General features: G+C 46.4%; 1 protein-coding gene across 1 annotated transcript in view; it reads left to right on the top strand.

Moving 5' to 3' along the window:
* Positions 1 to 12,149, top strand: part of piezo1 (piezo-type mechanosensitive ion channel component 1) — a 74,728-nt gene that overhangs the window by 15,778 nt on the left and 46,801 nt on the right. The window contains exon 2 of the mRNA XM_042330863.1: positions 6,791 to 6,886. Within this exon, the coding sequence (XP_042186797.1) occupies positions 6,791 to 6,886 (96 nt within the window). The remainder of the gene's footprint in view (positions 1 to 6,790; positions 6,887 to 12,149) is intronic.

Raw genomic sequence — 12,149 nt, 5'->3', positions numbered from 1 at the left:
CCTTAAGCCCCTCTCTCTTCAGCTACGCAGGCTCCAGCAGAATAATAAGACCAGAGTGAGTGCCGAGGTGATAGACTGATAGACTGTAGTGAGCCTAGTTAGGGTACTTTCCACTGGTGAGTTGAATAAGAGGGTCCTTTAGCTGTATAGCAGTGAAAACACAAGACATGTTGAAGACGGCAGATCTGGGACCGTTGCAATGGAAGACCTCTGTGTGACTCATTCTAACCAGAGCCAAAGAGTCAGGAGGAATCACAGGGATCCATAGAGACCCATTGAACACACACCGCTGTATGAGAGAGACGTACATAATCCACTCAACTTCTGTGAGGGATCTACATGTCATTCAACTATCCATATTAAAGATCTGACCTTGTGTTATGTAGCAGAACATTTTAAGACTACAATTATGCCCAGTATTAACCAGGCCATCGTGATGAATTTGAAAGAAACATAAGATTGCGCTCGGGATCATTGTGTGCTTTAACAAACTTTAACATGTAGACATTGATCTAGTGTTGTCTTCTTTGAGCGTCATAGCGTTAGTCCAGTTACAGCGGCAATTATAGTGCAGGATTACTCATAGCCACTGTTGACGAGGACGGTTACGCAATTGCCAGTTTAGACTTTCCCAGATGTTTTGCTTGACATCAGCACCCCGCTGTTCATTCCGAAGATGTTTCCATGTTCCAGTATCTATCCCTCCTCTCACTACCCTTTACCCACTTGGCTCATCCAAGATGCTTACTCACCCACTCCTCTCCCATATCATCTCTCTCACTCCCCCACCTCTCCCTCTCTTTATATCCTCCTTTTCTCCTTGCTCTTCCTTTCCATCTGTCTCTTTTTTCCTCTCTCTCCTCCCCTCCCCCTCTGTCCCTCTCCAGCCGTCTCTCTTCCTGTCTCTGTGACCCGTGCCGGACTGAGCTGTGTTCACATACCTGTAGGCTGAGGTCACTGTGAGGGCCAGCTGTGGGCCCCTGGAGTCATGTAGCTGTTGGCTTCACTGGGCCTGGCAGGCAGACACACTTGCTCACAGACCCAAACGAGTGATCGCAGTTGGCCTTGCTTCTTATGTTTTCCCTCGCTCTCTCAACTTCCTCCCTCCGTTTTCTGCTGCTAAAGGTTATTTGTCATTTTCAATTGCCTTTGATGTGACTGCTATGAACCATCTGGGGTGTGTGTAGTGTTTCTGCGGTGGGGTAGCTCTATTCTGTATGCACATGTGAGCTGCAGTCACATGGCACTTTCTGTTGACAGTGTTCTGTGGTGTGTCTGCCTTTTGGCAGGACATGCCTTAGGTATTTGATTTTCTTTCTCTCACGTTACATGTGGTGACATGGTCATGTTGCCGTGCCTCCGCTATGATTCAGCTAGCTCCAGGGAGATGCTAAGATGTGATTGAGGAGCTGCTGTCAGGACCAAGGTGAGGTCCCTGAAAACTGGGCGTCTGCCCATCTGATAAACAGGCATTTGGCCGCGCTACCGGAGAAGGAAAGCTGCAGCGGACTGCAGAGATCATATTGGCGCCACTGCCTCTTAGTATTTGTCAAAGCACTGCTTTGCCTGAGCGAGAGGAGCCTTTAACTGACTGGGTTGGTTTCTCTGGGACACTGTTTGTCACAGTCACTGTCTTGCCACGTGTTCTCAGAAGCACCACGACACTACACTGAAAACACTGTAAATACCTGGAGGGTGGAGAGTATTGCGATCCATTAGCTCTGATATTAGACAGATCCACTGTGTGTGTTGCTCATGACCTGTGGCAATTACGCACATTGGAAATGTATTTTAATCAGATTTGGCTCTGGCAGTAAACACTGAAAACTGTGATCTGAGATGGTTCACTGCTGATCTGTGTCACGTCTGCTCCCGCTCCCTGGTGCTCGAGTGTGCCAGGCTGCCCTGCATCACTCACTCCTATCATCTATTACGCACACCTGCCTTCCCTCATCACGCGCATCAGCGATATTGGACTCACCTAGACTCACTCATCATCTGTTTATTTCCTCCCCTATATTTGTCAGTTCCCTTGTTCTGTTCCCCGCTGCTGCATTAATTGTTTTTTGTCTGTATTATTAGTTTGCTGACGCTGTTCCTGTCTCTATCCATGTCCGTTCTTTATTAAATGTTTTACTCCCCGTACCTGCTTCGTCACTCCAGTGTCATCCCACGTGACAATCTGCTTTACAGACAGGCCCATACAGTTCAAAAAATGTAATCACCACTATCTACTGAAGCCTATTTTAGAAACGATACAAATTAGTTTTTCTAAACATAATCTTAAAGTAGCAGAACGGCGATCAGATCAGCAGCTTGGACTCTCCCAATAGTCTTTGCCTCATGGAGATGATGACATTTTGAGTGTCCACCAGAAAATGACAACCATTTTGAGTGTAAAAGGTCAGCTCCCTCTTCAGTGTTCTTCCATTGCAGGTTCATGTTCAGTCAGCTTAGCAGGATTACTCTGTGGAGACCTTTCTATTTGCCGTACAGTAAACAACCTCAAGTTTAGGAAAAACTGCCAAAGCCCTGGAAAGATTGGCAAGAACATTTCAATACAGGAGAGTCCCTGACTGTAAGTCAGTGGAGATAAGGAGTCACATCTCCTCCCTCAGTCAACACAGGAGCCATAAAACAATAACGTGCCAGATGGGAAACATAGAGCCTCTCTGGCCAGGAGTTGGACAAGGTGGAGTTGGACGAGGTGGAGTTGGACTGGGTGGAGTTGGACTAGGTGGAGTTGGACTAGGTGGAGTTGGACTGGGTGGAGTTGGACTAGGTGAAGTTGGACGAGGTGGAGTTGGACTGGGTGGAGTTGGACTGGGTGGAGTTGGACTAGGTGAAGTTGGACTGGGTGGAGTTGGACTAGGTGAAGTTGGACTGGGTGGAGTTGGACTAGGTGAAGTTGGACTGGGTGAAGTTGGACTAGGTGGAGTTGGACTGGGTGGAGTTGGACTAGGTGAAGTTGGACTGGGTGTTGGACTAGGTAGAGTTGGAGTTGGACTGGGTGAAGTTGGACTAGGTGGAGTTGGACTAGGTGGAGTTGGACTGGGTGGAGTTGGAGTTGGACTGGGTAGAGTTGGACTGGGTGGAGTTAGAGTTGGACTGGGTGAAGTTGGACTAGGTGGAGTTGGACTGGGTGGAGTTGGACTGGGTGGAGTTGGACTGGGTGGAGTTGGGCTAGGTGGAGTTGGGCTAGGTGGAGTTGGGCTAGGTGGAGTTGGACTAGGTGGAGTTGGACTAGGTGGAGTTGGACTAGGTGTTGTATATATGAAGTGTGACTGTCTATTGACATTAAGGATTAGACTACTGTTGAGTCAACAACTATGTAATGGTTAGATATTTGAGAGAGTAACATGTAAAACGCTTGTTAGCCTTTGCAGTTTGCAATGCCTCATTTTGTCAGTAGTTTGGTCCATGGTTTGGTTTGGTAAAGGATTGACAGTGATCAAGACCCTCAAGAAACAACCATTCTTATTATTTTCTCTAATTAAGAGGAATCAAATTGAAATATATGTTGGTGGTGAGATGTGCTCCAGAGACACACAGGTATCCATTTGTAAACTATTCCCAGAAATAGCTAGGCAACTCTAAAGGACAAACATTGGCAGATTTATTATTGACAAATTAGAGCTTGAGACTTAATTCAGTGTGATGTCTGCGGAGTATAAATGGTACCTAAATGAGCCAGCTACAGTATGTGTAATCCAAAGGTGTTTTACCATAGAGCATAAGAAGGCCCTGGTCATAAGAGAACAGCTTTTCACCGTGTTTGACTCTGCACAGGGCACAGACCAAGCTGGGACACGCACACACTCACACACCCCGAGCGTGTTCCTCAGAGATGCGTCATGACCCCAGCTCTGCAGCATGCTGTTGATTTTTCCAATCTCGATTACCATAATTTCCTGAATCTATCCGATGCATAGTTTGAGAGTCTATGGGCTCTGCTATTTAAAGTCGTTGGTGGTGGGAGTCTAGGCTGGGATGTTAGGGCTTTGACCCTATAGGAACAACCGAGTGAGGTAGTGCTGTTTTTTGAGAGGAGGAATCCACTCCTCTCTCTGGATGGCTAATTGCCCCCTTGATCACATGGCCTTTCTCTCTTTTTCTGCACCACAGGATCTCTGATCTCAGTACTCTGTCTGTCCCACTCACTCCACACCTGATTGACAGATGTTTGGTATGTGTGAAAGCGTGTGTTTGTTTGAGAACATCTAATACTGCTACTCATCCGAGCCGCTCATCTCTCATTGATTGTTAATAAGGAGATTCTTCAGTAATTGAACAGTGGACATTGTTCATACAGTATTAAAGCCCCTGACTTACAGTAATCCTGATTTGCTGACCTCTACATTCCTAGCCGGGTGCAGTAGTAGTAGTGTAGTGTAGCTGCTCAAGCAGTCAGGCAGCCAGGCAGGCAGGGGAATGGAAACACCGGGGTTATGCTACAGAGGAGGTAAACAGACGGCCAGCCAGTCAGAGAGATGGATGAAGTGCGATGGAAAGGAAGAAGGAAACACAGGATGAACTCCTCACACTGTTGAACTTTTCCTTGCTTCAGTTGAGTTGCGGCCCATTTTTCGGCACTGTGTCACAGACTGGTTTAGTGTGTGGGTATGAGTGCGTGTGTGGGTATGAATGCATGTGTGCACATGCGAGCTGAGGGTGCTCGGGATTCAATGCCAGGGAGAAAGATTGATAGAAAGGATAAACTGCCTATTAGCAGCACATATTTACAGTATAATAAGAGCAGACTAGGGGCATTCCCCCCCTCTCTGCCAAAGCCTGTTGATTGTGGGATGAGAAGCTGATGACCTCACTCTCTGATCCAGAACCAGCTGATTAGAGACAGACACAAGGCTGCTGGTCTTTGACCATAGAACCTCCCTGCAGCAGTCTGTGGTCAGTGTTGAAAAGATGAACTCGAATCACACACATTCTGAGGTAGACCTCACCCTTGGCTGGGCGGGGACTAGAGACCCAATAAACTAGAGTCGACATTGTCACTTTTATCAGCCCATCTAATGCTGCCCCCCCCCTCCCAGGTGCATGTTTTGTTTATTGCCCTAGCTCTACACAGCTGATTCAAATAGCCAATTAATCATCAAGCTTTGATTCAGTTGTGTAGTGCTATGGCAGGAAATGAAACGTGCACACGGGGGGTGGGGGGGCAGGACCGAGTTAGCTCATGTCACATTACATCATGCGTGGGTGAGGTAACCATGGGAATATGTACATTAAGTCAAAACAGTAAGTCGCAGTGACTCGCCCCTCAGCCAATGTTGTCAGCCAGCTGGTCCATCCTCAAGATCATTGGTAGGTTCTGCCACTGTGAGTTTGCTAAAGACATTACACTGCACATGACACTTGACATTTTGCACACGTGTTATATAAAAATATATATATATATTGTCCCTATATGATCCACATGAAAGAAGGAGAGAGTGAGAGCTGTTGAAGTTTTGCTAACAATTAAGCCAGAATTAGTAGAAAGGCTCCCTGGAGTGGGCCAGTGAAATCCTTAGAACAAACAGCGCTGTGGGCCACACGCTAGCTAGCTCATTGACTCTCACTTATAGGACAAAGCCTGTCTTTGTTCTCTCATTCTGGTTGTGTTAATTATAGATCTGTAGCAGACTGTAGGCCGGGGCGGAGCGCCTGCGGGGCTGGGACACAGTACTGTACTGGGTGACTGACTGCCGGGCATTATTATGGTGGATATGTTGTGATGTGTAGGGTGGGCTCTCTGCCGTCAGCTGTGGACACTGCGGTGCATTGCTGCGTTTCCCTGCTGGGTCTCTGAGGGGCCACCCTCAGTGGGGTCGGTGGAAACCGGAAGCATCCGGTTTTCAGAGGTAAAGCAGAGAAGAGGTGAAGCCTGAACCGGATGCTTATGGGTTCTTCCGACCCTGCTCAGCCGTTTCTTTTACGCCTGCTACTTTAGGTTACTGAGGGTCAAACCCAGAGGGCCAGAGGAGAGTTGGTTGTGTGAGGATGAAACGCTGTGAGACGGATGGTTGTGGCAGGACTCTTAACAGGCCTGGATCCAGAGCCCAAGGAGCAGAACACAGCATAGGGGAATCAGAGCGCTGGGCTCCCAGCTCCCCCTTCCAGTCTTAGAGCTCAGCCAGGGAGCGGAGAGAGAAGAGGAGCGGGGGTGTGAAGGCAGCCCTCCCAGGGCCCCAGCAGGCGGTCTGGAAAACCCTTGTGTCCCCTGGCAGACTCTCAAATGACCAGCAGCTAGCTAGTTCACTGAACACAGGCTGAGTAACCAGCTTTATGCCTGGACAATCACAGGGTCTGCTATATTATCAGCATAATAATCATCATCATCATTATTAAAGGAATGTTTAGTGCAGAGCAGGCCACTGTTGGCTTGCCATCCAGCTCTGTGTTACTGTTAACACAGTCCAGCGCTGCTGCTTTCACAGGGACCTGAGAGAGCCCTGCTTGTATGTAGACTCATTAGATGTTCCACTGTTTTCCAGTAGGGGAGGTGTGTGTGGATGTATGAGGCATGCGGTTACAAACCAAGAGGGTGTCAGGGAGGCCTGGTGATGAAAGGCAGAGACGTTCATTCTCAAGCAATTCAACCCCAGTCTCAGTCCTCACCCTTTCTCCTCTCTCTGGTTAATTGAAAAGTCCACACATCATTGTGACCTCAATTCACAGATTTGTACCCAGATCATTCAACCACTCAGAAAAATTGCTGTGTATTAGTCATTGACTAATGTTTGTCTGCGTCGTGCTTCTCCTCTGACCTCTGACCTCTGTGTGTCCCCAGCCTGCCTGTTTCGCTACAATGCCCTGTCTCTGGTCTACCTGCTCTACCTGCTGCTACTGCCATGGTTCCTGTGGCCCAACAAACACACACTACGAGGTAAGACAACACGCCAGTCCTTCCCTTCATTTGGCAACTCCTGCTTGTTTTAATAGTTTCAGGCGTGGGTGGGTAGGTGTGGTTGTAAGTAGGAACTCAGAGGTCTCACCGCAGCATTGAGATTGATGTTGATCAAATGGTGCGGTGTTTGGAAGTTGTGCAATATAACAGAAAAGCCTGACCAAACATTTGTAATACGATCCAAAATGAATTGTGGTTTAAAAACAACGAAACAGGTTCTCAGAGCATGGTTCACATCCTCATACATACCACAGTGTCTGTGTTGTAGTTGCTTTCAGACAGACCGCTTCTGAAGATTACATGGCAAAATCTAAACCACTAACTTCTATCTATATTTTACCTCCAAACCTATGAGGACTGGGCTGCAACTCTGATACACTTCAGTAAATACAGGATCTTTGGGGGTTTATAAGTGATTGTTTTTTTCCTCTCAGCTATTTAAGCAATAAGGCCCGGGGGGGTGTGGTACATGGCCAATATACCACGGCTAAGGGTTGTGCTTATGCACGACGCAACGCAGAGTGCCTGGATACAGCCCTTAGCCGTGTTATATTGGCCATGTACCACTAACCCCCGAGGTGTCTTATTGCTTTTATAAAAACCGGTTGCCATCAGAGTAAGGCAAGGAACTACACATCTAAATTGAAAATGTTGCTTTAATAAATTAATTCATAATAAAAAGATTCCGCCAGAAAAAGTAGTGTCAAAACTAATGTCACGTATACTCCCTCTCCGGCCTCTAGGTCATTAGGCTGCTGATTATCCCACACACCTGTCACCATCGTCTCGCGCACCTGCCCCTCATGACACTCACCTGGACTCCGTCACCTTCTTGATTATCTTCCCTATATCTGTCACTCCCCTTGGTTCTTTCCTCAGGTGTTATTGACTCTGTTTCATGTCAGTGCGTTGTTTGTGTTTCGTGTTTATTTATTAAACAGTCACTCCCTGAACTTGCTTCCTGACTCTCAGCGCACTCGTTACATCGTTCAAAATCAAATCAAATCAAATGTATTTATATAGCACTTCGTACATCAGCTGATATCTCAAAGTGCTGTACAGAAACCCAGCCTAAAACCCCAAACAGCAAGCAATGCAGGTGTAGAAGCACGGTGGCTAGGAAAAACTTCCTAGAAAGGCCAAAACCTAGGAAGAAACCTAGAGAGGAACCAGGCTATGTGGGGTGGCCAGTCCTCTTCTGACTGTGCCGGGTGGAGATTATAACAGAACATGGCCAAGATGTTCAAATGTTCATAAATGACCAGCATGGTCAAATAATAATAATCACAGGCAGAACAGTTGAAACTGGAGTAAATCAAATCAAATCAAATGTATGTATATAGCCCTTCGTACATCAGCTGATATCTCAAAGTGCTGTACAGAAACCCAGCCTAAAACCCCAAACAGCAAGCAATGCAGGTGTAGAAGCACGGTGGCTAGGAAAAACTCCCTAGAAAGGCCAAACCCTAGGAAGAAACCTAGAGAGGAACCAGGCTATAACAGAACATGGCCAAGATGTTCAAATGTTCATAAATGACCAGCATGGTCGAATAATAATAAGGCAGAACAGTTGAAACTGGAGCAGCAGCACGGCCAGGTGGACTGGGGACAGCAAGGAGTCATCATGTCAGGTAGTCCTGGGGCATGGTCCTAGGGCTCAGGTCCTCCGAGAGAGAGAGAGAAAGAGAGAATTAGAGAACGCACACTTAGATTCACACAGGACACCGAATAGGACAGGAGAGGTACTCCAGATATAACAAACTGACCCTAGCCCCCGACACATTAACTACTGCAGCATAAATACTGGAGGCTGAGACAGGAGGGGTCAGGAGACACTGTGGCCCCATCCGAGGACACCCCCAGACAGAGCCAAACAGGAAGGATATAACCCCACCCACTTTGCCAAAGCACAGCCCCCACACCACTAGAGGGATATCTTCAACCACCAACTTACCATCCTGAGACAAGGCTGAGTATAGCCCAAAAAGATCTCCGCCATGGCACAACCCAAGGGGGGGCGCCAACCCAGACAGGATGACCACATCAGTGACTCAACCCACTCAAGTGACACACCCCTCCTAGGGACGGCATGAAAGAGCACCAGTAACCAAGTGACTCAGCCCCTGTAATAGGGTTAGAGGCAGAGAATCCCAGTGGAAAGAGGGGAACCGGCCAGGCAGAGATAGCAAGGGCGGTTCGTTGCTCCAGAGCCTTTCCGTTCACCTTCACACTCCTGGGCCAGATTACACTCAATCATATGACCCACTGAAGAGATGAGTCTTCAGTAAAGACTTAAAGGCTGAGACCGAGTTTGCGTCTCTCACATGGGTAGGCAGACCATTCCATAAAAATGGAGCTCTATAGGAGAAAGCCCTGCCTCCAGCTGTTTGCTTAGAAATTCTAGGGACAATTAGGAGGCCTGCATCTTGTGACCGTAGCGTACGTGTAGGTATGTACGGCAGGACCAAATCAGAGAGATAGGTAGGAGCAAGCCCATGTAATGCTTTGTAGGTTAGCAGTAAAACCTTGAAATCAGCCCTTGCCTTGACAGGAAGCCAGTGTAGGGAGGCTAGCACTGGAGTAATATGATCAAATTTTGGGGTTATTTTGGGGTTATTTGAGACGACTGTACAACCATTAAGATTAATTGTCAGATTCAACAGAAGATCTCTTTGTTTCTTGGGACCTAGAACAAGCATCTCTGTTTTGTCCGAGTTTAAAACTAGAACGTTTGCAGCCATCCACTTCCTTATGTCTGAAACACAGGCTTCCAGCGAGGGCAATTTTGGGGCCTCACCATGTTTCATTGAAATGTACAGCTGTGTGTCATCCACATAGCAGTGAAAGTTAACATTATGTTTTCGAATGACATCCCCAAGAGGTAAAATATATAGTGAAAACAATAGTGGTCCTGAAACGGAACCTTGAGGAACACCGAAATTTACAGTTGATTTGTCAGAGGACAAAATATTCACAGAGACAAACTGATATCTTTCCGACAAATAAGATCTAAACCAGGCCAGAACTTGTCCGTGTAGACCAATTTGGGTTTCCAATCTCTCCAAAAGAATGTGGTGATCGATGGTATCAAAAGCAGCACTAAGGTCAAGGAGCACAAGGACAGATGCAGAGCCTCGGTCTGATGCCATTAAAAGGTAATTTACCACCATCACAAGTGCAGTCTCAGTGCTATGATGAGGTCTAAAACCAGACTGAAGCATTTCGTATACATTGTTTGTCTTCAGGAAGGCAGTGAGTTGCCTTTTCCAAAATGTTTGAGAGGAATGGAAGATTCGATATAGGCCGATAGTTTTTTATATTTTCTGGGTCAAGGTTTGGCTTTTTCAAGAGAGGCTTTATTACTGCCACTTTTAGTGAGTTTGGTACACATCCGGTGGATAGAGAGCCGTTTATTATGTTCAACATAGGAGGGCCAAGCACAGGAAGCAGCTCTTTCAGTAGTTTATTTGGAATAGGGTCCAGTATGCAGGTTTAGAGGCCATGATTATTTTCATCATTGTGTCAAGAGATATAGTACTAAAACACTTAAGTGTATCTCTTGATCCTAGGTCCTGGCAGAGTTGTGCAGACTCAGGACAACTGAGCTTTGAAGGAATAGGCAGATTTAAAGAGGAGTCCGTAATTTGCTTTCTAATAATCATGATCTTTTCCTCAAAGAAGTTCATGAATTTATTACTGCTGAAGTGAAAATCATCCTCTCTTGGGGAATGCTGCATTTTAGTTAGCTTTGCGACAGTATCAAAAAGGAATTTCGGATTGTTCTTATTTTCCTCAATTAAGTTGGAAAAATAGGATGATCGAGCAGCAGTAATGGCTCTTCGATACTGCATGGTACTGTCTTTCCAATCTAGTCGGAAGACTTCCAGTTTGGTGTGGCGCCATTTCCCTTCCAATTTTCTGGAAGCTTGCTTCAGAGCTCGGTTATTTTCTGTATACCAGGGAGCTAGTTTCTTATGAGAAATGTTTTTAGTTTTTAGGGGTGCAACTGCATCTAGGGTAATGCGCAAGGTTAAATTGAGTTCCTCAGTTAGGTGGTTAACTGATTTTTGTCCTCTGACATCCTTGGGTAGACAGAGGGAGTCTGGAAGGACATCAAGGAATCTTTGTGTTGTCTGTGAATTTATAGCACGACTTTTGATGTTCCTTGGTTGGGGTCTGAGCAGATTATTTGTTGCAATTGCAAACGTAATAAAATGGTGGTCCGATAGTCCAGGATTATGAGGAAAAACATTAAGATCCACAACATTTATTCCATGGGACAAAACTAGGTCCAGAGTATGACTGTGACAGTGAGTAGGTCCAGAGACATGTTGGACAAAACCCACTGAGTCGATGATGGCTTCGAAAGCCTTTTGGAGTGGGTCTGTGGACTTTTCCATATGAACAAAGATTAGAATATTATCTGCTATGACTACAAGGTCCGATAGGAATTCAGGGAACTCAATGAGGAACGCTGTATATGGCCCAGGAGGCCTGTAAACAGTAGCTATAAAAAGTGATTGAGTAGGCTGCATAGATTTCATGACTAGAAGCTCAAAAGACGAAAACGTCATTTTTTTTTGGTAAATTGAAATTTGCTATCGTAAATGTTAGCAACACCTCTGCGGGATGCACGGGGGATATGGTCACTAGTGTAGCCAGGAGGTGAGTCCTCATTTAACACAGTAAATTCATCAGGCTTAAGCCATGTTTCAGTCAGGCCAATCACATCAACATTATGATCAGTGATTAGTTCATTGACTATAATTGCCTTTGAAGTAAGGGATCTAACATTAAGTAGCCCTATTTTGAGATGTGAGGTATCATGATCTCTTTCAATAATGACAGGAATGGAGGAGGTCTTTATCCTCGTGAGATTGCTAAGGTGAACACCGCCATGTTTAGTTTTGCCCAACCTAGGTCAAGGCACAGACACGGTCTCAATGGGGATAGCTGAGCTGACTACACTGACTGTACTAGTGGCAGACTCCACTATGCTGGCAGGCTGGCTAACAGCCTGCTGCCTGGCCTGCACCCTATTTCATTGTGGAGCTAGAGGAGTTAAAGCCCTGTCTATGTTGGTAGATAAGATGAGAGCACCCCTCCAGCTAGGATGGAGTCCGTCACTCCTCAGCAGGTCAGGCTTGGTCCTGTTTGTGGGTGAGTCCCAGAAAGAGGGCCAATTATCTACAAATTCTATCTTTTGGGAGGGGCAGAAAGCAGTTTTCAACCAGCGATTGAG

The sequence above is a fragment of the Oncorhynchus tshawytscha genome, linkage group LG12 (genome assembly GCF_018296145.1).
Source record: "Oncorhynchus tshawytscha isolate Ot180627B linkage group LG12, Otsh_v2.0, whole genome shotgun sequence".
NCBI lineage: Eukaryota > Metazoa > Chordata > Actinopteri > Salmoniformes > Salmonidae > Oncorhynchus > Oncorhynchus tshawytscha.
The sequence above is the reverse complement of the archived record's forward strand: the minus strand, read 5'-3'. Positions and strand labels throughout refer to the sequence as shown.